General features: G+C 47.8%; 1 protein-coding gene across 3 annotated transcripts in view; it reads right to left on the bottom strand.

The window, feature by feature from the left end:
- IDH3B (isocitrate dehydrogenase (NAD(+)) 3 non-catalytic subunit beta) overlaps nt 1–26323 on the bottom strand; it is a 173771-nt gene that overhangs the window by 31836 nt on the left and 115612 nt on the right. The window contains exon 12 of one of the 3 annotated variants that reach the window (XM_085642864.1): nt 24328–24423. The exons of 1 other annotated variant lie outside the window; for it this stretch is intronic. In XM_085642864.1, coding sequence (XP_085498990.1) covers nt 24334–24423 — 90 coding nt within the window. In that variant the 3' untranslated portion in view covers nt 24328–24333. Of the gene's footprint in view, nt 1–23119; nt 24424–26323 lie in introns of those variants that run through there. One more of the 3 variants, XM_085642863.1, reaches the window with a different exon arrangement.

Genomic DNA, 26323 nt, shown 5'->3' with positions numbered 1-26323 from the left:
TACACTCAGCGGCTCTGATATAAATTGGGGAGCTCAGAATATTTATTCTTAAGCCTCAAACCATAAATGTGAACTCTGTGAAACACGCTTTATCTTCATTAACAGACCTTCTAATGTCAGTTTTAAAGGCTGCCATTCCTTCAAGAAATGAAATGTTTCACATAGTGAGGCTCCCCACTCCAAGTCAAGGAACGTCAAGATTTGGCTAATCATTTTATGAAAAAGTTACAGACATTTGAGACCCTATAGATTGTATCCTTCTCATCCCTAAATGCGACCAGTTTATTCCCAAGAAGGGGAATGCCACAGCCTCCTGGTCTACATTCCGTCTTGTCTGACTCAGGCCAAAAGCATTGCAACCTCTGACCCCAAAGCCTCCAATCCTCTTCTGACCTCACACCCTCAGCTCTGGTCACATCTGCTGAGCACTGCACCTCTGCCTGCCTCGAGACCACCTCTGCCTCCCTTAAGAAATGCTATTTTGTTGACAAAGTAGGCCGTGTCCACCTGCTCCTCAAGAACTCAAGTGCTGACCTAGATCTTGCAGGTCCATCACCCGGCTACCATTTCTTGCCTTAGAGTATGGAACTGTGTGTTGGAACCAGACATTATAATCATCCCTGAGAGAACAACCTGATAGGATGCCTGCAGTGCAATGTATAGCCCTGGCATAGCACAGAAACAGCCACTCTTAGGATTGTATATGGGGCCCCGTGGATCTTTGATGAGGAAGAACCCGGTCTTGTTCTACTTGATCCACCAGCGGCATTCAGCACCAATGATGATTAAATGATTCTTCTTTCTCTTTAAATAGGAACAGACCTCATCGATTGGGTTCCAAGGTGGTTTAAATCACAGCGAACAAACAGATTTCAATTTATCAAGATTGGTACTGCCACATCTGACCCTGTAACTGTAGCCTATGGAGCCCTCGGGTGTCCATCGTTGCCCCATTGCTTTTTCAACTTCACTTTGAAGCTCCCTGACACATCTAATAATCATCCCATTGTTTTTTGTTTTTTTAGGTCTCGCCTGACCCAGCGCATGCGCTGGTCTGGCGAGACTTTTTGTGAGGGCTCAAAAAAGTGCTACCATGGCCAGCCTAGAGCTACAGTGCATGTGCGCAGGCTTGATCGCCATCACTTTCACGGCCGCTTTGATGTTTGATCGCAATCGCGATCCCTTTCACTTCCGCGGCCGCTTTGATGTTCTCCGTGAGCCAATTCTTTTTTTTTTTCTGTTTATTACTTCTATGTTGTAATGGTGGCACCCGTGCTTTAGCTTAAACATCTTAGGTTAAAGTCGGGTGCTGAGATTGCTTCAAAAGTAAAGAAATAGACAATTCTTTACTTTTGAAGCAATCTCGGCACCCGACTTTAGCTTAAGATGTTTAAGGTAAAGCACGGGTGCCGCCATTACTACAGAGCAGTAATAAACAGAAACAAGCATTGGCATAGCCAATAGGTCTCGCTTTTGGGACCTTATAAGTATTTAGTTATGCAACTGTTGCATGGCTAAACACTTATAAGGACCTATTGGCTATGCCAATGCTTGTTTAAATAAGTATACAGAAGGTATACGACCGGGCCCGATTGTAGCATGGATGAAGAGGGGTAGCTCTAGTGCCCTCCTAGGGTTGCTCAGTCCCTCCCCCCTCCCCATTTACAAGCAGAAAAACATATTTTGTTCTCGTTCATTGATTCACCTGGCCCTGAAACCTTGTTTTCTGAACCCAATTGTTTACCTTTCATAAAAACCATCAATGCCTGTGGGCATCTGAAGAGTCTCGGGAGAGGGGTGGTGGTTATTATCACGCACGTGTGAAAAGCAGGGGTACCTGTGACACGCCCACTCTATCGAAAGAGGCCGCAAGCTAAATTATCCAGAACTTAAGAGGCAACACATTGCCTGGGCCACTGGAAATATGCAATTCTGCAGCCACTGTTTGTTCGCATTAATTATGGATTTACCACATAACCCACCATCTTCTCGATAATTTACAGACTTAAAAAAATAAAAGTTTCTGGTTCAGAGTGATCAAAAGTTACTAAAAGTGCAGTGACGCCTGTTCCTGCACAAGGGGAGGCCCTTGGCAAAGATTACCTGGTCACCGCTCAGTTATTTAATGCTGTATTTTGGTGTCGCACTTGTTCTAATCGGGTGAAACCTTTGCACAGACAATGGTAAGATGTTAAAAATAAATAAAAAATAATGACGTAATATCACGAAATGTGCCATCTTGCGCTGCATAATTTGCCTTTTCTTGCTGCATTATTTAGTGAAACCAGCTGCATAAGTTGATCCTGCCTTGCCACATAATTCTAGTATCCCAACATATGGCAGAGACAAGCTTATTGGATTTTACCATCCTAAGAGAAGTGCATACTATCACTTGATATCTTAGTTGTGGTTTGTTTTATTTTCTTCCTGCTGTGACACTATTCCTAATTTGTGACAGCATATGGGGGAAAAAGCCTGCTCATGCCACATATTTTGACTTTCCTGAAGTGAAAAGACTTTTGCCAACACAACACAGGGACCGCCTGGGCAGGAGCAGAGCAAGTTCCCGTTATGCAAAGACCAGTACTGTCAGTACTTCTGTGGCTGCACTGGCCTCGCATACTGCCACCGTCCTGCCTACTCCCTGCCTCCAGGGGCGCTAGCCGAGTCTACTGAGACAAGCAGAAGACACAGACACCACACACGAGCAGACAGGCATGGATTGTAGAGTGGCTGTAACGCCATAGGTCCTCAAACTGAAAAACAAAACACAGTGGGCTAATGCACTTGCTGCTGAGATGTTCTTACAATCTGTGGAGTCATAAGTTCAAATGTTATTACTCAGTCGTTCACTTCTGACAGAGTGGGACAGCAAGTGCAGAAAAAACACTTGTAGGTCCGGCCATCGGAATAAACATTCCAAGCTGCTAGGTGTCCCTGATCTGCACTCTTCTGGGATAGTGTTGTTTTGGTAGATTTTGATAGGTAGAGCGTATAACCCACTAAGGCACTAATGTTGTCAGATGCCCTGAAAAACCAATGCCCTCAGTTTTGACAAATGTGGTTCCAAAGGCAGCAAACACGATAAATATATAGAATCTTGACAGGAGGAGGTGGTGACGGGGCAGAGAGAGGAGTGGTGATGGGGCAGAGAGAAGAGTGGTGATGGGGCAGAGAGAAGAGTGGTGACGGGGCAGAGAGAAGAGTGGTGACGGGGCAGAGAGAAGAGTGGTGACGGGGCAGAGAGAAGAGTGGTGACGGGGCAGAGAGAAGAGTGGTGACGGGGCAGAGAGAAGAGTGGTGACGGGGCAGAGAGAAGAGTGGTGATGGGGCAGAGAGAGGAGTGGTGATGGGGCAGAGAGAGGAGTGGTGATGGGGCAGAGAGAAGAGTGGTGATGGGGCAGAGAGAAGAGTGGTGATGGGGCAGAGAGAAGAGTGGTGACGGGGCAGAGAGAGGAGTGGTGATGGGGCAGAGAGAGGAGTGGTGATGGAGAAATGGAGGGTGGTTACAGGAGAGTGTCGGGATAGAAAAATGATGGTAAGGAATAAAATGAAAGATAAGACAATACTCTGGTAAGGAAAGAGGTGAAAGAAGGAGTAGTTTCTTTTCTGTAACTCCAGTTCTGTAGTAGGGGTATCTCTGTTATAGTCATAATCTAGTGAATAGTCCCGCCCATGTGCGTGGACCCCGGAGCAATAAAAAATAATCTCTAAAAGGTGACAAATCATGCAGACCTGCATACACCTTTAGGAGAGAATTTAATTTAAAGACAGATAATGCAGCCTATACCCACAGGCTACACTGTCCAGTACTTCAACTAGAATTCCACCAACATCCACAAACAGCACTGCCTGTCTAGTTTTTCTCCACATAGGAAAAAACCCTGCCTCTACCAGCAAAAGCCTCTGGAATGATAGAGAGGAAGGAGTGGACAGACAAGCCCCATAGGCTGCCATTATGTGGCTTAGAACAGGATACTGTGCCTTTAAGAAAACTTTCCAGATTTCCAGAACTTTCCCCAGTATCCCAGAATGCCCAGCAGGTCCCATTTACTTTCAGTTCTTTTTGAAGGCGTAGCACGCCAGACCTGTAGCATTCTTCATATGAAAAAAAATATCTCTCCACCGGGGAGGAGGGCGGGCGCTTATGACTATAACAGAGATACCCCTACTACAGAACTGGAGTTACAGAAAAGAAACTACTCCTTCTGTAGTAGGGGATCTCTGTGTATAGTCATAATCTAGTGAATAGAATGGCAAGCCCATCCCCACACAACAGCAGCGGTGGAGAACAAACAAGACAAACCCACTACTGTGCGAACAAATTTCGCAGCGAAGCCTGCCCAACCTGAGCATCTGCCCTGGCATCCGAGTCCAGACAGTAATGCGCAGCAAAGGTATGGACCGACTTCCAAGTGGCCGCCTTGCAAATTTCCGCAATAGGAACATTACGCAGCAAAGCCGTCGTGGCAGCTTTGCCCCTGGTGGAATGAGCCTTAGGTTTACCCCCTAAGGTCTTATTAGCTTTTTGATAACACAATTGTATGCAGGACACAATCCACCTAGAAATGGACTGCTTAGAGGTCGCAAGACCAGTCCTGACTGATCCATAATTAACAAACAATTGGTCAGACCTACGATATCCTTGGTCTTATCCAGATAAAATTTCAACACCCTCCGAACATCCAGGGAATGGAGAGACCTTTCCGCTGGCGAAGAGGGATTCTGAAAGAACGTAGGTAAAGTTATGGTCTGGTTGACATGAAAATCAGAGATAACCTTAGGAAGAAATTTAGGGTGAGTACGCATCACAACCTTAGCAGCATGAAATACAGTATAAGGTTCTTGACAACATAATGCCTGAAGTTCACTCACCCTGCGGGCCGATGTAATGGCCACTAGGAACGCCGCCTTCCAGGATAGGTGCTGCAATGAAGCCTTGTGAATGGGTTCAAAAGGCTCCTTCATCAATCTGGACAGCACCACATTCAAGTCCCAGGAAGGCGAGGGAAGTCTGACAGGAGGAAACACTTTCTTCAAGCCTTCCAAAAAATCCTTGACCACAGGGATCTGAAAGAAGGAAGTCTGTGAAGGGCATTTCCTGTAAGCAGTCAAAGCAGCCAGATGAACCTTAATGGAATGGAAATTAAGGCCAGACTGCGCCAGATGTAAAAGGTATGGAAGGATGACATCTTCCTTACATGTCGTCGGATCAAAGTTCTTGGACTTACACCAGATACAGAACCTCTTCCACTTGTAAGCATAGGATGTCCTGGTGGAAGGTCGTTTAGACTCCTTCAGTATGTCCATACAATCGTCTGGTAGATTCAGATGGCCATATTGCACTATTTCAGGAGCCATGCTGCCAAACTCAAAGACGAGAGGTTGGGGTGCACCATCCGCCCCCCGAACTTCGTGAGAAGGTCCGGCCTGCACGGCAACCGCATGTGAGGAAGGAGAGACCGGTGAAGAAGGTCCGTGAACCACCACTGCCTGGGCCACTCCGGGGCGATCAGGATCATCCGCGCCCTGGACTGGGACAGCTTGATGAGCACCGCCGGAATCAGGGGAATGGGTGGAAAAGCGTACAGAAAGCTGTTCAACCAATCGATCCATAGCGCATTCCCCAGCGTCCCCCGCTGGTAGTACCTGGATGCGAAGTCTCGGCATTTGCTGTCTTCGGCGGTGGCGAACAGATCTACGTCTGGAGTCCCCCACCTTGCGAAGACTTCTCCTAGTACTTCGTCGTTTATGACCCATTCGTGGTTTTCCTGAATCAGCCTGCTCAAGGCGTCCGCCTAAGCATTCTGCACCCCTGGCAGATGCGTGGCCGTAATCGTCAGTCCTCTGGTCAGCAGCCAGCGCCAGATCGCCTGCGCCTCCTGCGACAGAGTGCGCAATCTCGACCCCCCCTGCTTGTTGAGGTAATACATCGTAGTTGTATTGTCCGTCTGTATCAGCAGCGAGTTGGTCTGGAAGGACGGAAGGAAGGCCTTCAGCGCCAGGAAGACAGATCTGAGTTCCAGGAAATTGATGTGGTATGTCGATTCCAACGCAGACCACTTTCCTTGAATCTGCAAGTCCCCGGAATGCGCTCCCCAGCCCTGGAGAGACGCATCCGTCACGACACTCGTCGTGGGAATGTCCTTGTGGAAGGGAACCCCCTTGAGGAGGTTTTCCGCTGAACACCACCACTTCAGAGACTGAAGAGCATGCAGCGACAGTCGTATCTTGTCGTCCCAAGAGCCTGTCCTCTGATCCCACTGATCCTCCAAACACTCCTGCAGTGGTCTCATGTGTAGCCGAGCGTGAGGTGTGAGGAAGATACAGGAGGCCATCGATCCCAGCAGCGAAGACACCTTCCTCACTGTCGTCGATGGAGCAGTCCTGAGGTCCTGAGCCTTCCGAAGGAGTGATAACCGTCTCTCCTCCGAAGGAGACACGCTTGCTGACCGCGTATCGATGGAGGCCCCCAGGTACTGTATGCACTGGACCGGAGTCGTAACCGATTTGGACATGTTGACGTGTAACCCCAGCTTGTGCAAGAGCTCGCACGTCCATCGGAAGTGTTCTTGAGCTTCCGCGAAGGATGATGCCTTGATCAGCCAATCGTCCAGATACGGGTAGACAAACACCTTGTTCCTCCGCAGGTGTGCCGCTACCACCGCCATGCACTTCGAAAAGGTCCTGGGCGCAGACTTTAGCCCGAATGGCAGTACTGTGTATTGATAGTGATTGGCGCCGACTTGGAATCGCAGGAACTTCCTGTGCTTCCGTGCTATGGGCACATGGAAGTACGCATCCTGTAGATCTATGGCACAGAGCCAGTCTCCCCTTTGCAGCTGAGGGTAAATCTGGTGCAACGATAGCATGCGAAACTTCTCTCTGCGAATCCATTTGTTTGCCTGTCGCAAATCCAGAATGGGCCTGAACTCGTTCTTGTCCTTCTTGCGAACGAGGAAGAACCGAGAGTACAGACCTCTTCCCCTTTGAGACAGAGGTACCTCTTCTACCGCCTTTTTTCTCAACAAGATGTCTGCCTCCGCCTGGAGCTCTCTCAGCTGGAATCGAGAGCTGACCGGCGGAATCGCTGGAGGCGGGCTGATAAACCGAAGACTGTATCCATTGCAAACAATATTCAGCACCCACTTGTCCTGAGTAATTTTTCTCCACTCTGCCGGAAAAAATTGAATGCTTCCCCCCACTGGAGTGGGTAACGGTTGAGGGGGAAGTAACCGCTCAGGGCCGAGACCCGGCCGGGCCCTTGGTTGTGGTAGTAGCCTGCTGGCCTCCTCTACCCCTCTGGCGCTTCTGGAAGGGCTTGCGGAACTGCTGCTGTTGTGGCTGCTGCTGTCCCGAGCCCTGCCCACGCCCTCTGCCCGACGACCCGAACCTCTTTTGGAACGGGCGCTTCTTTTTCTCGGCCTTCTCCAACCCGACGGCCGTCAGGGTTTCCGCCTCAGGCTTCATGCGGGCCATCTCATCGTCCGCATGCTTCCCGAACAGGGATTCCCCCGAGAAGGGCAGGTTGGCCACTCTTTGCTGCGCCTCTGGCTTGAGGGACGTCAGGCGCAACCACGAATGGCGCCGCTGGTGGACGCCATGACAGTAGGCGTGGGCGGCCAATAAAGATACGTCCGCCGCTGCGCTGATCGTTTGGTTCGACACCAGCATGCCTTCGCGCACCGTCTCCAAGAAGTCCTCCTTCTTGTCCCGTGGCAGGAGGTCTGCATATTGCTGCAGGGACTCCCACAGGGCCCGGTCGTAACGGCCCAACAAAGCCCCTGCACTCGCCGCCTTCATGGTGGTGGCGGCGGTACCACACACCTTCCTGCCCGCAGAATCCAGCCAGCGGCTTTCTTTGTCGGGTGGAACCGTGGAGGACGGGGCGGTCGCATGTTGTTTTCTTGCCGCCGTCACGATCACCGAATCCGGCTTCGGGTCCACCCTAAAAAATTACGGATCCGACTCCGGGGCCCTGTACTTTTTCATGAGCCTGGAAGGAGCGGCCTTCGTCGTCGCGGGAGTGAGGAACAGCTCCAAGGCGGGTTCCACCAGTCCTGGTACAAGAGGCAGTAGGGGGCGAGACAGGTGTTTTTTATGAAGCGTCTCGAATATCACGGACGTCGTGGGTGTTGGAACCGTCACCGTGATACCCAACTTTGCAGCCCCTCGCAACAGCACCTCTTGGAACGAGACCAAGTCGTCCACCGGAGACACCCTCGTCCCCGGGGAGTCCGACAGCGTCGGGGAAAGGTCTCTGTCCAAGGAGCGCGTGCGCGACCTGGACCTATACCTCCTACGGCGTCGTCTCGAGTCCGACGAGGACCGTCCACGGCTCCGTGATCTTCTCCTCCTGTGAGAGCGGGAGCGCGACCTCTTCGGCTTCGGCCTGTCCGCCGGTCTCGCTGGTCCAGGCGACCGTGGGCGTCGTGGCTTCGGGGTCCCCTGCGGCAGAGTCGGGTACCGTGGAAGGGAAACCGACCGCGGGGGAACCGGCGGCAGTCCCACAGGGGTGCGTGGCAGCGACAGAGGCTGGGGCGGCGGAGGCAGCGTCCGCGGCCGAGGTGGCGGTGGTGGAGGTGTTTGTGGTGGAGGTGTTTGTGGAGGTGGTGGTGGAGGTGGTGGAGGCGGAGGCGGGAGAGGAGGCGGCGACGGAGGCATCCGAGGAGGCGTATACACCACCGAGTACACCGATCCCGGTGACTCTCTCTTCCTCGACGTCGATCTTCTCCTCGACGTCGATCGTCGCCTCGACGTCGATCGTCGCCTCGACGGCGACCTGCGCCTCGACGGCGACCTGTGCCTCGACGGCGACCTGTGCCTCGACGGCGACCTGTGCCTCGACGCCGATCTTCTCCTCGGCGTCGATCTTCGCCTCGATGGTGACCTGTGCCTCGACGGCGACCTTCGCCTCGACGGCGACCTTCGCCTTGACGGCGACCTCAAGCGCCTCGACGGCGACCTTCGCCTTGACGGCGACCTCAAGCGTCTCGACGTCGATCTCCTTCTCCTCTTCATCGACGGCGAGCTGCGATCCCTCGACGGCGAATGCCGACGCCGGGTCCCATCTCGACGACGACCGCTGGACGGAGCCGACGACGGTGTCGTCGCCGACGACGCCGATGTAGTCGACGGCGGCCTATTCAGGTCCCTCGACGGCGATCGTCGACGCCGCTTCTCCCCAGAGCCCTGGGGGGACGGCGAACAGACGGTGGTCATCCTCCTCGACGTCGCCGTCGACGCCCTCGACGTCGACGGGGAGTGGGAGCGCTTACTGGTCTTCCTGCCCCTGGGGAGCCCCCCAGAGGCCTCAGTATGGGCCAAATCAGTCCCTCCAGACCCACCTGGTGCCTTCAGTCTTCGCTTCTCCAGAACTTGAAGCCTGATTTTCATTCTGTCCCTCAGGGTCCTGGCTGAGAACGAGTGGCAGATGGTACAGCTTTCAGGCACGTGGGACTGGGGAAGGCAACCTATGCACACCTCGTGTGGATCAGTTTTAGCCTTCTTTCGACCACATTCCGGGCACTTGTCGAACAAGCCAGGCATGTTGACAGTACCAGCTACTAAACACAAGAAAAAGTGACAAAAATTGCCAAAATCTCAATTAAACCCTTGAAAAGGGGAGAGCTCAATGCTCCAGGGTCCTGCTAGCAGGAGCCGGAAAAAAGAACTGAAAGTAAATGGGACCTGCTGGGCATTCTGGGATACTGGGGAAAGTTCTGGAAATCTGGACAGTTTTCTTAAAGGCACAGTATCCTGTTCTAAGCCACATAATGGCAGCCTATGGGGCTTGTCTGTCCACTCCTTCCTCTCTATCATTCCAGAGGCTTTTGCTGGTAGAGGCAGGGTTTTTTCCTATGTGGAGAAAAACTAGACAGGCAGTGCTGTTTGTGGATGTTGGTGGAATTCTAGTTGAAGTACTGGACAGTGTAGCCTGTGGGTATAGGCTGCATTATCAGTCTTTAAATTAAATTCTCTCTTAAAGGTGTATGCAGGTCTGCATGATTTGTCACCTTTTATAGATTATTTTTTATTGCTCCGGGGTCCACGCACATGGGCGGGACTATTCACTAGATTATGACTATACACAGAGATCCCCTACTACAGAAATAAGTGTTGTGTATCATACAGTAGAGAAGGCGATGAAGATGGATTCTGGGGTAGATGAAGGAGGACAATGGAGCCAAGTGGACCAGGAAAATGATGAGCAAAGTGGGTGATGGGAATAGGGTGAAAGGTAGGACTGCACTGAGAAAAGGATGAGAGGGGAGTAGAGTGAGAGGAGTAGAGAAGGATAGAGCTGGCACCGGATTAGAATCCTGAGAAAGGAAGGTGACCTGAGAGGAGGGTGATGAGCAAAGGGTGAGGAGGAGGAGTACTGAGACGAGTGGTAAAACACAAGGGAGTTGAGAGTGGTGTGTGGGGAGGGTGATGGAGACAAAGAGGCTGATGGGAATAGGAAAGACTAGAGGGATAGCAAGAGAACAGGAAAGAAGACTGAATATGCCTATGACAATTTAGGAGAGAGTTCAGTTTAGAGGCACTCGCAGAAACTGTGAAGTTCCCTTTAAAATGCATTCTACTTAAAGTACTGACAGCTGAACACAAGTCCAGTTCTTAACTTCAGAAGCTGTACTCTTGCACAGTGCGCAGCTCAGTGAGCTAAGATACACTGTACTCAAGCTTGTGATTAATGGGGCTGCCTAAACTTGAGCGCAGTGTACCTTCGAGGTCTATTGACCCGGATACCAATACAGATGATGGCTTCTGTTCTACCTACCCACTAAGCCGAAGGACCTACACTAGTACTTGCACACACCATTGAGTGTTTTTTGAAGGAGTATCCCTCCCTTATTGAGCTGAGGAAGACCCAGTCCCAAAGCATAGATCGGTCGAAACATTGAAAATGAAATAAATTATGAGCTTGATGCACAATGACTGTTACGGGGGAAAATGAGGAGTTGACGAATCGCCCCGATTTGGATTAACTTTGAATATAGTAGTTCACAGGCTGTTATTGTTGTATTATAGGTCGTACATTGTTCTGCAGCAATTTCACCGTGTGGAACACCCATACATAATCTTGTTGTCTTAGAATTCTTTTAATATAGTGTGTTTTGGCTAAGTGGAGTGTTGTTGTAAGTCACTACACAGTCTGTTAAGGAGGACTGTTGGACACCTTAACAAATAATTTGCTAAAAATCCTTTTTGTTACCTTCCTGGCAGAATCATTCTGTAATTATATTAGAATGTCAGAGGCCATAAGACCACAGATATTCATATCAGACACGTAGAAGGTATGCAGATAGAGCTGCAGGGGCAAGGAATGAGTGTTGCATGAGAATCTATTGAAGACACTACAGAACTGTAGTTACGGGTAAGAAACATTTGTTCTCCAGCATAGGATCATTTATAGATTCACAGGTATAAACTAGGACTAGCTAGAACTAGAATAATAATCAGCGATGGTCGAAATTTACTCAGCCAAGTTCCAGAGTACCGGCTGTCCCGCTGTGGACTGGTGGTCGAGCAGTATTATATAAAGAGATGGCAGATTAGCCACCTTGCTTCCATACAGATGTCATGGCTGGCCAATCAAGCAAAGCGTATCGCTGTGGCAGCCAGAAGGGGAGATAAGGGCTGAGATCCTTTGTGCAGTCCATTGCCATAAAGGTGAAGGATATGCAAACCAGGGAAGCTGGTAGTAATGCTGGTGACGGACACTGGATGGGAAGAAGGTATCATTTTCCTCTCCGTTGTCCGAGAGGTACTGATCTCATTGCAATCCAACTCGATGATCAAGTTACTGCCTTTAAGAATTTGACTCGCCAGGTGTATCGCAGTGCAGCAGTTAAGACAATTAAGTGGGATGAGTTTCTACTTAAAATCCTTCCTCCCAAAAATCCAGCACCCAAACCAAGACCCTCCCCCCAAGTGAAGTCAATGGAGGTGCTCACAGGGTCTTAAAGTCTCAGTGTTCAAGTCCATGGTATCTGGAGTTACTCCGAGAGTAATTTATTTGTTGCTGTTCTTTATCTCTTTGCTACAGGAGTAGATGTAGCATTAGGTTGTATTATGAAGACAACCAGGAATGCCCATCTTAGGGCACATTTCTCTGAAAGCCCTGGTAGAAGTCAGAATTTCAACGCCGAAGCCCAACAACTTAAAATGATATATTAGACTCCAAGGTGCCGAAGCAAAACCGGAAATGACACATTAGACAAAGCGGTTTATCAACATTCATAGTACCCCAAAACAATTGCATTTTTAAAGGTGGAGCACTTTTCCAGGTTCATTATTTGACTCTTTAGTAATCCATCTTCTCCTCGCCACCCTAGAAGTGCGTCTGTTAGATCTAAAGATGCCCTACGATAGCAGATTTGAAATCATTCATTACAAAATCTGTGATGTGCGGTTTCTGAAGCATTGATGGTTTAAAAGGCGAACGGTTTGACCATTGCTCTGTAATGCACCGAGTTGTAGGGTTACTTAGAATTAAAGTCTTCGAGCCCTGTGGAAAGCTGCTTCTAAAAACGTTCACTATCTTTGTCCTGTCCGGCTTCACCTTTTGCATTTTGAAACGGTTGTTCGTGGAGTTATACAATGTGCACAGTGGATGCCACTACTGTATTGGAATCGTCTTGTGTCGAAAAAATAAATGGTGCAAAGTTCTGATATCTTTTTCTAGAAAGGGAGTGTTGAGATGGAACAGGTCCCCTGCATGGCCATGAAGGGAGTGTACCCATCCCATACCAAGATTCTGGTGGTTCCTGTTTTTTGGCCTCAGCAAACACAATAATTGTGTGCGTGTTGGAGGCTCACTGTAACATGAAATGTGACCTACAGCAGGGCTTTGTATAATGAGGGGAAGCACCTTGTGTATCCGCTTATTACTTAGCTGGACTGTCGTTCGCTCACAGGGATGTGGAGGACTGAAGGTGGCGGCAGCACCAGATTATAGGGACAGGAAACGCCCCTTTAAAATTCACTTGCCCGGTAGATTCACCAATTGGCCTCTCCTATTTTAAATTGATCTGTCAGTCCTACGCAACCAGGTCCTTCGCTCCATCCATGTGAAATATGGAAGGAGTGTGCATGATCGCCAACTGTATGTGCAGTGCGATGTGCGGGGGGCCTGTATGCTGCACACGAGTGGTATCAAAGATGGGGGTGGAGAGAGCCTGCCACACAACAATGTAAATTGCAGGTTTTCTCCAAAGCATCCCTGAGGTCATTTATAGTGGACCGGACGCTAGGCTGTAGAGTATATAGGAGGGTCCCTTTGAAGTGTAGGGACTGTCCTGTCCAGAGTCTGATCTGTTCTTCTCCAGATGCGTTACCCCCAACAGGTTATGAGACAGTTACCGGACAAACCCTCTCTCTTTTTTCTGCCTTTGGGTTTTCCATCACAGGGTACTCCCCTCCACACCCCACGTACCTGCTGACTCTAGAGATCAAAGTCTGTGGCTTGACCAGAGTATGAAGAGTACACAAAAGTCAGGAACTGCATGAAACTAATTCAAGAGCAGGAACTCTTGACTACACAAGTGTCAGAAAACAGTTTAGTGTGAGACAGAAGCCTCAAGGCTTTGTCTCAGGATTTCTCAGCAAGCATTACTATGGGCTCCACACCAGTGGAGACTAATCAAGAATTCTGAACTCCCAGAATGGGGTTCCTGAAAGCCTATTCCCCTATGCCAGGTTTGCGCACAGGAACCTGAAATGCCTGCTTCCTGCCAGGAGCACTGTCTTCTTCTGGGTAATCGAATTCAGACCTGTCACTGATGCACTTAGATCAAGTCATCCTGCCGAGAGCTTTGGCTGTACTTTTTTTGTTGCAAAATAACATCTGCTCAGCTTCAGCAGTGTATTCTGCAATGCATCTGCTTTACACAGATGTGAAGGAGCTTCCTGACGTAGAGACGGTGTACGTCACTGGCTCCACGAGGCCAGTATTAGACGCCTTTGGTGGTAGGAGCTGGTAAACCCGAGACACCATAAGGTTGGCTTTCTTCAAACCTCAGTCTTCTCACGATCAGGGACAAGTGGACCTTCCTTGTGCCCAATTTTCCTGGTCTTATGGAAAAGGGAGCCTGATGCCAAAGCAGTTCGAGCTGGACCGTGTAATATTGCTATAAGACAGAGCCAGCCCTAGCAGCCACTACTGCTAGGTACAAGCCCGCGACACTGGAAGAGGGGACGGAGCACAGCGGCGGAAATATACAGTAAACTAAGGAAAGGTAGGGGAATCCTCAGCTTCAGAACCCCTCTTTTATGAGGATCACACCCAGTCAATTCTCCTACCGCCAAAAGAAACTGCAACCTTTGCAGAGAAAAATGAAAAGTAGAGGGGTGTTTTTCTCGCCTACATTTGCTTTGTAAGTAAAGGACTGAAGGGGTGCTACAAAAAAAGGAAACCAGTAATGTCCAGTCTTTACAGGGGAAAATTGGCATTTTATAATTACTACTTTTTTTATTATATGCCGCTATGTGTTATTCTTGAGCACGCCATGTAAAATCATCAAAATAACCGATTTCTCTGCAATTAAACATCTTGTCAGAGTGAAGAAGAACTACACCCTAAAGACTGATCATCACACATCCCTCACATCCCTACCCAGTGACCCTAAGACCCTCTCACGGTGTCATCATTATTGTTATTGTTTTTCGCCCGGTCATGTAATAACCATCCATCTCTGTGGACCCAAAGTCATCTCAGTATCTCAAACAGCAGCATGCCTCACAGCAGCAGGCCTCCCAGCAGTCGGCCTCAGTCTCACAGCAGCATGCCACACAGCAGCCGGCCTCACAGCAGCCGGCCTCACAGCAGCATGCCTCACAGCAGCATGCCTCACAGCAGCCGGTCTCACAGCAGCCGGTCTCACAGCAGCATGCCTCACAGCATGCCTCACAGCAGCAGGCCTCCCAGCAGTCGGCCTCAGTCTCACAGCAGCATGCCTCACAGCAGCAGGCCTCCCAGCAGTCGGCCTCAGTCTCACAGCAGCATGCCTCACAGCAGCTTGTCTCACAGCAGCCGGCCTCACAACAGCATGCCTCACAGCATGCCTCACAGAGGCATGCCTCAAAGCAGCCGGCCTCACAGCAGCATGCCTCACAGCAGCATGCCTCACAGCAGCGGCCTCACAGCAGCCGGCCTCACAGCAGCATGCCTCACAGCAGCCGGCCTCACAGCAGCCGGCCTCACAGCAGCCGGCCTCACAGCATGCCTCACAGCAGCTTGTCTCACAGCAGCCATCCTCACAGCGGCATGCCTCACAGCAGCATGCCTCACAGCAGCCGGCCTCACAGCAGCCGGCCTCACAGCAGCCGGCCTCACAGCAGCCGGCCTCACAGCAGCCGGCCTCACAGCAGCATGCCTCACAGCAGCTTGCCTCACAGCAGCTTGCCTCACAGAAGCCCGCCGTAGCTCCCAAATTAAGGTGAGTTTTTATACCTTTTCTTCCCTAGTGTCTTTCCTGAGCAGGTGTGAGCTCACTTGCACAAACTTGTAAACCATGCTTACACTGGAAGCACTGCAGGAGCACATGTGTATGACTTGTCATAGGGCCATCCTGCAGCTACTGCTCATTAATATTCAGCACGCCAATGACAATTGTCCTTTGTACATCAGAAGCTGTTTTAACTTTCTACACACAAGAGACTTAATAGGCTTACAATACAAAAAAACAATAAAATGTTGTTTATTTTGTGGACTTAATTTCAGACTGACTGCACTTATTCCACGTGAAAGTACACAACATATGCAAATGCAATGCACAAACAAGGACTTTGTTAACATGCAGCAAGGCCTGGAATGCAGATCTAATACTGTCATAACAGAGTGTGCTGCACATGACACCCCTCCACCCAACAGGTAACACTGGTTTAAGTGAGGGGTCAGAGTGCAGAGACCCTTTGTAATACTGCACTGGCTGACCCTGCGGACACAGCTATTATGTTATGAGGATTTGTGCAGTGCACCAATCACCCGTGAGGGTATCCAGGCGCTTGAGCAGGTGTGTAGGCTCTGGTCCCCGCAGCGCTTGTCAAAGATCCAAGTCTTCACCTTCTTAAAGAGTTCGAGAAGCGAGAAGTAGGCTCTGGTGTGTTGAGGGCGGTCACAAGAAGTGAGGAGGAGGCTCCGGTGTGTTGAGGGAGGTCTCGAGAAGCGAGGAGGAGGCTCTGATGAGTTGAGGGCGGTCTCGAGAAGTGAGGAGGCGGCTCCGATGCATTGAGGGAGGTCTCGAGAAGTGAGGAGGAGGCTCCGATGTGTTGAGGGAGGTCTCGAGAAGCGAGGAGGAGGCTCAGATGTGTTGAGGGAGGTCTTGAGAAGCGAGGAGGCAGCTCTGGTGCGTTGTGGGTGGTCTCTAGAAGCGAGGAGGAGGCTCTGCTGTGCTGAGGGAGGTCTCTAGACGCGAGGAGGAGAAGGCTCTGCTGTGTTGAGGGAGGTCTCGAGAAGCAAGGAGGAGGCACTGGTGTGTTAAGGGAGGTCTCGAGAAGCAAGGAGGAGGCACTGGTGTGTTGAGGGAGGTCTGAGGAAGTGAGGAGGAGGCTCTGGTGTGTTGTGGGAGGTCTCAAGAAGTGGGGAGGAGGCTCTGCTGTGTTGAGGGAGGTCTCAAGAAGGGAGGAGGAGGCTCAGATGTGTAGGGGGAGATCTCAAAAAGTGAGGAGGTGGCTCGGATGAGTTGAGGGAGGTCGCAAGAAGTGAGGAGGAGGCTCTGGTGTGTTGTGGGAGGTCTCAAGAAGTGGGGAGGAGGCTCTGGTGTGTTGAGGGAGGTCTCAAGAAGTGAGGAGGAGGCTCTGATGTGTAGGGGGAGATCTCAAGTAGCGAGGAGGAGGCTCTGATGCATTGAGATGAAGATAGGTGAGGGTGCCCAGTAATGGAGGACTAGATGTACCTTTAACAGGAAGAGTCGCGAGGGAGGCTCCATACGGAGGTGCAGGTATGAGCTGGAGGGACAGATTAGTGAGCTGCCACAACTCTTGTTAGAATCGCAAGAAGACCAACTCAGCCCTCCATCCTCCTGAACCTAGGGTCACGGAGTATCATGAATGGGTAGTCTGCTATTCACAGCACAGGAACAGAAGGGCGGAACGAAGCGTTGCTATATATTTCAATATATGTGCCCCTGGACTATAAGCATGCTGCCACCACTATGAGTCACCTCAGAGCCTGGAATGAGGGAGCAATTGCCATCCTCACTCGAAGCACTCTGGCCGAGCACAAAGTCACACCGATGGGGACCTCCAAATGGCTCGCGATTGTCTAGCTCACTGTGGGAAGAACATTGGACACACTGGAAAACCACACAGAGCGGACTGTGCAGGGTTTCCAGGCCACAGAGAGGACATTCATCCCAGCTCTAATTGGGGGGGAAAGGTGCTGTGAGCGAGGAGACCTTTTCTCATGACCCTTTTCTGGGTAGGTATCTAGGCGGGGCTTTGAACTTCAACACAGAGGAGGAACAAGACTGTGGGGCTGCTCTACAAGTGTTATTGGATGTACAGTAGTTTAATTATAGAAAGAGACACTGATGGCATCCACTGTGGTGGAAGAGAGACAGGGAGAGCTTTAATCTCAAGAGATTTCCTCATTTTTAAACCAAATTCTAGGTCTCTAGCTGTTTCTTTACTTTTACATTTTACCACCGAAGACAGAAGCAACCACATTTGGCAAGAACTCAATCGCCATGGAGCTTGTCCTAAATTGTGAAGCGTTAGAGAGCTATACTCTGTGTTAACCACCAAGGTCTTCATAAATGGGGACGACAAAATTCATAATAGGTGAAAGAAAAGCCATCATCACCAGCAGAAATAAAAATTCAACAAGCTCTGACAAATCTAAATAGTTATGCCATTTGTACAGTGTGGTACAAAGGGGGAGGTGATGGACGGAGCATCAGAACCAATCTAACACTCACACCCAGTCAACAGATCATGGCCATGTCTGAACTGGTGTGGCAGAGTGGGCTAAAGAACGGTGATGGATCAAACCCATATCTGTTGACTGGGTGTGAGCGTTTGATTGGTTCTGATGCTCCGTCCATCACCACCCCCTTTTATACCGCTTTGTTTGCCATAAGTTGGCAGGGTATGCTCAGACGTGAGTCCCTTGCTCACTTTCCACTGGATTCAAGCAAGCCTGGCTGAAGACGGCTGAAATGCCAGAAACCGGTCCTAGGAAGCTGGTTTCCGGTCCAGGGAAGGCATGGCTTGGCAGTTCGGGCTGGACTGTTCCCTTGAGGCACAGGGTCAGACTGATTTGCATATGGCCATGTCTGAACTGGGGTGGCAGAGTGGGCTAAAGAACGGTGATGGATCAAGCCCAGATCTGTTGACTGGGTGTGAGTGTTTGATTGGTTCTGATTCTCCGTCCATCACCACCCCCTTTTGTACCGATTTGTACAGTGTGAGCATTCTTTTTAATTTTCATTAACACAACAGCTGCAAGATAGCAGTGCATGCTTCACTGTAAAAATAATGAACAGCACCAAGACCTTTCACAAAAGGAAAAGCTACAGAATAGGAAGCAGCAGCGCACACTTCCCTGGTACCCAGAAGTGGTATAGCACAAGCATACAAAGTCCACTCCATCCTCACACAAAGCAGAGCTCTAGGGCAGGCAGCAGAAGCGGCAGTCATGTCAACCACAGTCGGCAGCATGTGTCTGGTACTCAACCGGAAGGTTGATTCAACCTTCTGTATCACCAGAGTGCACCAATGCTCTCTTGTGCCTATGCACTCACCATGCACGGAAACCACTGATCTGAACATTTATTTTATTTATTTATTTGTGTGTTTTGTAAAGCGCACAGCTGCCCCAACGGGGCGTCCCGGCGCTGGTAAAACTTGGAGACAGTGAGGGTAGGAAAAAGAGGATAACCTTATGAGGAAAAAAGGTGGGTCTTTAGTGACCTTCGGAATGCCACTTCAGTTTGACATGCGCGTAGAGTAATCGGAAGCTTGTTCCAGCACTGAGTGGCACAGACCTCGAAGGTTTTCCCTCCAGTACGAGAACGTTTGAATCTTGGGGTTTCCAGGAGAAGAAGGGAGTTAGAACGTAATGTCCTGGCCTTGACGTACGGCTTCAGAGTGCTTTTCAAGTGGGCTGAGCCATTACCCTTGGAAGCACGAAAGGCCAGCGTCATGGCCTTGAATACACATCTCTTGGCTATCGGTAGCCAATGGAGTTTTCGGAGGAGGGGAGAGATGTGTTGTCTGGCTGGGATTCTCTCGACCAGCCGGGCGGCAGCATTTTGGACAGTCTGTAATTTGTGGCAAAGGCCTGCTGTGATACCAAGATATAGTGCGTTGGCGTAATCAAGGTGAGATGTTATAAGTGCATGTACCACAGTCTTACGGCAGCCTGCCGGCAGATAGTTGATAAGCCGGTTAATCGTCTTGATCTTTGCGAAACAGGATGATCTGAACATTCCTGGCAGGAACTTTGCACAATAGCCAGACACTGGGGCACACTAAAAAGGAAACGCCAAAATATAATGCACCACGCAAGTACTGCACCAAACTACACCGTACAATGTCATACCACACCACACCACTCCCCACTACACCACACTGTACGCACATTACACTGTAACACCTCACAATGGACCATACCACATGCCATGATACATACTACAGTTCACCATGCTACATCTGATTGCACAGTAGCACAACACTTAACATTAGACTGTAACACCCTTAATCATACCACAAAGATTAATAAAATATCACTGCCTGCCCATCACAACATCTCTCAATAAAACAAACTACATCATACAACACCAAAACACACACAGAATCATGCAAGCACACTCAATGCATTTCTCGTTTTCAACACACCCACACCACACCATTATATCCCCACAACGCTATACCACACAGATCACCATAACACACAATTCCATCTAACACCACAACCTCTGTAACATATCACATCCCAATACAACAATCCATGCATGACAACGCGTCACACAACTTAACACATCGTCATACTATATTACAACCACAAGGGCCAAAGTTTGGCTTATTCTGATGCCAGACAATGAAGGACGGCACAAAGAAACATAAAGGCATTGACATTCGCAGTGTATCCCGAATGCAAAGTAAATGCCACGACACACATCCCTCACCGCTGCATACTGGAGAACAAACAGATCCACTGAATGGAGGTAGCGGGCACGTGGCTACAGTGAAAATGGAAGGTGAGCATAGGCGACAATGGACGAATGAGGAGCACTCGAATAGCTCACAGGCAGTAAGTTACTTATTTCAGTTGTGCCCTAGCTGTATGTCACCATATACCTTATTGTAACAGATAATCCATCAGGTTCTCAGACTTGCCTCAGTCTCTGGGGACCCTCATTCTTGATGCCTCTAGTCCAGCATCTCCTCAATAATCAGTGTGCTCCCTTCAGGAGGACGGCGGCATTCAGCAATCAGGTCATCTTTACTATACCTATCTGCAGATACCTCATCTTGAGACTGTTCAGCCCCAAGCGACAGACTGAATATGGAAACTTTTGTTCTCTCATCAATAGCGCTTCAGCGCTGCCAGGCGGCGCCAAGCAGCTTCATCTGCCATGGACGTGACAACATCATGATCTAGCTAAATATCTGAGCTGTATCATCGTTTCCAATAAAGAGACACCTTAATTGGTAATGCACAAATGATAAATATTCACAAAAACCTCATTTCCATTTATAATATAGTTTTCTCAGTAAAACTGCATGTTTGTGCAAAGTTAGTGGACATTTCAATGGAAACTGTGCTGTCTGTAAATGACAGTGCGCTACCAAACAATGCTTTAGTTGCATTATAAAATCACCCTATGTCCACTAAAGGCAGGTGGGTTGCGAACGTTTGTCATTTTAAAAAGTGGCTCATGGCTCTAAAAAGTTTTAGAACCACAGCCATGACATATGGTGCCAACTGGCACGTTGGCATCAATTCATAGGATTTTCCAGAGCTTGTCTCGATATTTCACCAGTAAAATTACTCGACGTTTTGATATATTTGCTGTTGAAATGCTAACTCCTAAGGTCTCAGGATATAAACCTTGTTGACGCTATCACGAGAACAGGTTTTTATCTGACTCACAAGACGTGCGTGTGGTGTCCTGGATGCAACCACGACCCCTTGGCCTGCAACTGGTACTTCTTGCATGCTGCTCCCTCAGGGACTTTGGCGCATTAAGAAGACCCACACACATAAGAAATCCCATTGGGAACAGCTCCCCATGGGATGTGCCCAGAAAAAGCACCAGAAATGTCATAGGAACGAGAAGTCCTTTTCTTTTCCAAGGAAATAGTTCTGCTTCTAGGGCTGTTTTGGCTCCCGGCAGCACCATTCCCTTTACCTGACACAGGGGACTGCTTAACTTCAACCACACTGAAGAGAATTAAATCTTAGACCCATCCCAAGCTGGGTCAGGATGTTTAAGAATCAATGAGTCTGGAACACACACAATCTTGGATGATCTACCATGCGTGGTGGACAACAGCAGAGCTCAGGTCCTAATTTCATAGCTCCGTCCACTTTTTTCAGCTTCTCTACTTTCGCGTTTGTTAGAGGTTGGGGTTGGAGGATGAAAGTTTGATTGGCTAAGCCCTCTTCTATCAGGGATACCTCAGATCACCATGCTGCTACCTTTAGGTCTGCCCTGAATGTCCCTTAGGGCTCTCGTCAGGCCACCTGTTTAATTGCTTGTATACAGGTCATCGATCAACGGATGTACATGAGTTAGCTAAAGGTGACACTAACTAAAGACAAGAGCTTGACATGATCAAGAAGTGCTCTGATCGATTAAGATATGCCTGGACATTTTGGGTGACGTCCCACCCCAGTTACACTCGGCTTGACCACTGATGCCGATTTATCAATTGTGTCCATTGAGGTGAAAACTGGGTTTTCTATCTGATGAAATTATGGAAAATGTTTAAGAGGCTAGGACTATACCACCTAGGGGGTATCGGCTCTAGTCTTCTCCAGACTGAACAACTCAATTTGTGCCTATCTTAGAATCCTGACGTTTCACCAGTCTGCTTCTGCAATGCTGTGGCAGCAAGGCTCCTGGAGGGCGTCAGCGTCCAATGCCACATTTCCACAGCCATCACACTGCCAACCAGTGCGAGAAAGGATTAGGTTTGAATCTCTAAGCACAGTACATCCTCTGATCCGGACAAAAGACCCTTGTTTTCTCCAAAATAAATTTCAGCTATATCTTCTCACAAGAGCGCTTTGCTCTGTGCAGGTGCACCTCAGCACAACACTATGAAAAGGAATATTTCCTCCAGATCATGAATGGACGCAAGATGCCATTATTCCCATCTCTTGACTTTGTAAACCTCGGTAGCAAGCCCTACTACAGATGGACTGGATAGATGCACGAGTATACGTATTATCAGCAGTGCCGGGAAAATTCTTGTGGTGAAAACCACATGCTGTCTCTAACAGGATACCTTAACATAACATATCATAGCATATCATAGCACAGCCAGAAGTCTCTTCTAGTGCCCTCAATTTGTTGTGATCTCACTTCCAGTATCTTCAACCAGGAAGACATAATGCACACTGAACAGACACTCTGAATCCGAGAGAACATGTGTATCCCTTTGGCAAGCCAAAGAAAGCTTTCAGAAGCTGATGTCTCACCATAGCCACATAAAAGCATAACAATAATTTTGGCTTATCTGGCATTATATTATCTTTGCAGCCAAAGCTACAAAGACACGCAAGCATGGAATAAAATCAGAGACCAGGCAGCAAAGGAAAGTGCCAGCAGGATGAGAAACCAGCTAAGAATTAAGGGAGGAAGCAAAAATGAACTGAAACAGAATATAGCAGGAGAAAAGGACAGAAAAAGATCAAATCACATGAAGGAACAGATAAAAATTGAATCCAAGAAAGAAATTCTTAAAGAGCAAACAAAGGCACAAAAATGACAAGGGAGGAATTAAACTATGACAAGAGATTAGGTACAAGACGACGCAAAACATGCAGCAGCAAGAGATAGCAAAAGGGTAAACAGCAGAGGTACTGGGGATGAAAGAGGTCATATGATGGGAAAATAATAAATGATATAATGAAAAGGACATATGGAAAATGTAAACCATATAAAGGGAAAACATTGTAAATATTTATTTAATAATACAAAATATTTTAATAAATATATGTTCTGGAGTGCTCCAGATCAGTTTCCATCAGATATTCACTTGAATTTCTACTTTAAGGACCTTGCATAGTAGATGAGGGAGCGTCATTCTGGGGCAACGAGGAGTGTCTCATTGCGGCAACGAGGAGTGTCATATTGCGGCAACGAGGAGTGTCATATTGCGGCAATGAGGAGTGTCATATTGTGGCTCTCTCACTCTAAAACCATGTGAACAAGAGCATGTTTGTGCGTTATAAACATTGGTCATGCTAACACTACACTGCACATGGAATGATTTTCTAATGCCTTTGGTTTTCTTTACACGAACATGTTGCAAAGAACAGAAGTATTGCATGAAGCCCTTTCTTTGGAAATTGAATTCCTTGTGCGATTTCAATAAGCAATAGCTTACCCTGCCAGAAAATTGTCAAGCACTGACCAGTGGCAAGCAACCAAAATGAAGTGAAGAACATTTGGGTACTACATCAACAACGAGAAAACTATGGAGAATATATAAAAAAAACATAAAGGAGCTAAAGCAACTTTAACAAAAATACCAACATAACAACCAATCCTGAAAGGGACGGCGTTGAGAAATTACACCGGCAGCAACAAGAAAACGGACAACAAGCCAAGCCATGATATAAAGCAAGCCAGAAGACTAAATCATCAACAAGATGATGACAAACAAACACACCCTAAAAGTCTGAAAGTCTTAACTCTAAGTCGGTACTGGCAACTAGTTCTGGAGAGAAAAATCTGGAAAATTAGCCGGCAACAAAAAGATTTTAAACAGCACACTAAGGAAGAACTTACATACACAGGCTAAGCGTAAATGGAAACTAAACCAGGAAACAAAATCAGCACTAACCGCATACAACATTCCAAGAGAGTCGTAGAACTAAATCAGCAATAACAGGAGAAGAGGCTACAAACGAATCCCCAGACAGAAAGTGAATAAGAAGACAATGCCACAACTGGTGTAATGATGAAAAGAACACTGTCTCACACTGCAGGTCTATGAAGGCATGTCGAGGAGTTAACTGAAACCAGAGGTGCAATGGTAGTGCTCAAACCAGCAGCCCCAGAAAGCACAAGTCACTAAACAAGGGGCAAACCCAGCAATTCCCCATGAAGTCTCAGGGTAGAACAAGAAAATAAATTTGATTACTGGAAGTTAATATTTGAAACTGCGATTCAGATTGTCAACCACAGCGTTCATGAAGTCCGAGGTGGTGGAATAACCGCCCATGTCGCGTGTCCGAACCTATAGCAAAAAGAGAAGGCAGCACAAACAACAGATAAAGAAAGAAAAGAAAAGAAAATTTGAATGAAAAAAAACTGAAAAGGTGATTAAATATGAAATAAAAGATTAAATGAAAAGAAGATGAATAGCAGAATAAAAAAAAACTGCAAATGATATATCTGATAACAGTTACCATGATACTAAAAACAATCAAATATATTAACGGAGTAAAATACTTCACTGATTTTGAAGACTGCTCCACTCACACTGAATACTTTATAAAAACAGTAGACTTCATTTTTCCTATTTTTATTATTTAGAAAAAAATAATCATAGCATTTTTTAACACAATTTGAAGTAAAACAATTTAACGCAAATGTACATTTAGCTTTAATACATTAAATATTAAAATTATATATTTTCCAGACCTATGACTCTGGATTTTTTGGTAATACACTGCAATATTTGGACAAAGGATTTACACATTTTCATCATATTAACTCTAGTCCTCTTTGAGTATCCAAACCAGAACCATCTCTGAATAACACCCATCAATGTCCTGGTATTGTTTTTTTTTCCTGAGTGATGACACCGGTATGACTGTAGTGCAGCTGACTGCTGAAAAACAGATCTTTTAAAGAATACCCTAGTGTACGCTGCGTCTAAGACCATATCCACTTTCATTCTCCCTCTGGGTGAATGAACCTGGATGGCTTATAAATGGCATCATAGAGGAACCTGTTGATTAATTGCCAATTCATGTAATCAGAAGGGTCTTTGGCTTCCAAACTGGATTTTGCTTTGGAAGACTAGCCTACAAATGGGCCTCACATTTTGAAGAGACTGTAACTATTTCACTTTCAGGTTAAAAAAAGTGTACAATGGCCCTTCGATGATCAGAACGCTCAAGTAAGCTCGACAGCCTAGGTGCCTTTAGGCTCGCCGCATCAGGCTTTGCTCCCTGTATGGACTGGTCTCAAAAAGGTCTTGATACATCCTGCAAGGCATCCTAGAGTGCCCTGAACATCACTGCTTTCTGGAATGAGCATCTTCTCTGTTCCTACTCCTTGTAGAACACCAGCTGGAGGACTCCCTAAGCCCGGCTCACTCAGAGTGGGACTGGGCCGCCACCATGGCCTCTGCGTGCAGCCCAGGTTTTAGATTCTAGTAGGCCAGATACTCCGTTGAGCAAGAATTGCAGTTCTTTTAAAAATATATAGTATATCAAGGAGTTAGACTGTTTGCCTCTGTTTTAAGTTGATGAATGATTAATTAGATATACTGGGATTGTTTTAAGACATTGGAGGGTTCAGTTTCTAAATGACATGAAATATTGCTGTGCATGGACATGGTTAATTAGGTGAATAGTTATATGAAACGAAGGCTGCTGTACGGTTGAACTGTGTATTGTTAGTTCCCAGCTGATAATGCTCTCGTTGATGTGATTTTCTAATTAGTTTATTTGAGGTCAGGCAGCCTTATCACAATTATGTTAAGTTACAGAACTGTGTGTCTGGAACATTACATTTTTAAGTGCGATACTTTACCCTATTATGTACATCTCCATTTGGTTTCCCATTTTGGCTCGGTTTTGTTTATTTTTTCACTACGTGGGTTCTACACTGTAAGAAAGTCCCTCTCTTTGACATAGCCACCCCCACTTTTTGTCTGGTATCTGATGCAATGTTGACAGAAGTTTACTAGGCTCCTGCTATTCCTGCCCCTGTGTCAGATCTTTTTCCCTAAAACTATACAATTGTTTCTCCAATTGCAGTGGTTAATTTGTTTAAAAAATGGCTCCCGTCAGAAGGCAGCTTGCACCAGCCCATTGCGCCTATTTGCCCCGCCTCTAACAGAACTAACTACTAACAACGACACCCTACACGTGGGGAGAGGATGTGGTGTAATGGGTAGAGCTTCT

Source organism: Triturus cristatus, chromosome 2_2, assembly GCF_964204655.1.
Source record: "Triturus cristatus chromosome 2_2, aTriCri1.1, whole genome shotgun sequence".
Lineage (NCBI taxonomy): Eukaryota > Metazoa > Chordata > Amphibia > Caudata > Salamandridae > Triturus > Triturus cristatus.
Note: the sequence above shows the minus strand (reverse complement) of the source record. Positions and strands in the feature narration are given on the sequence as shown.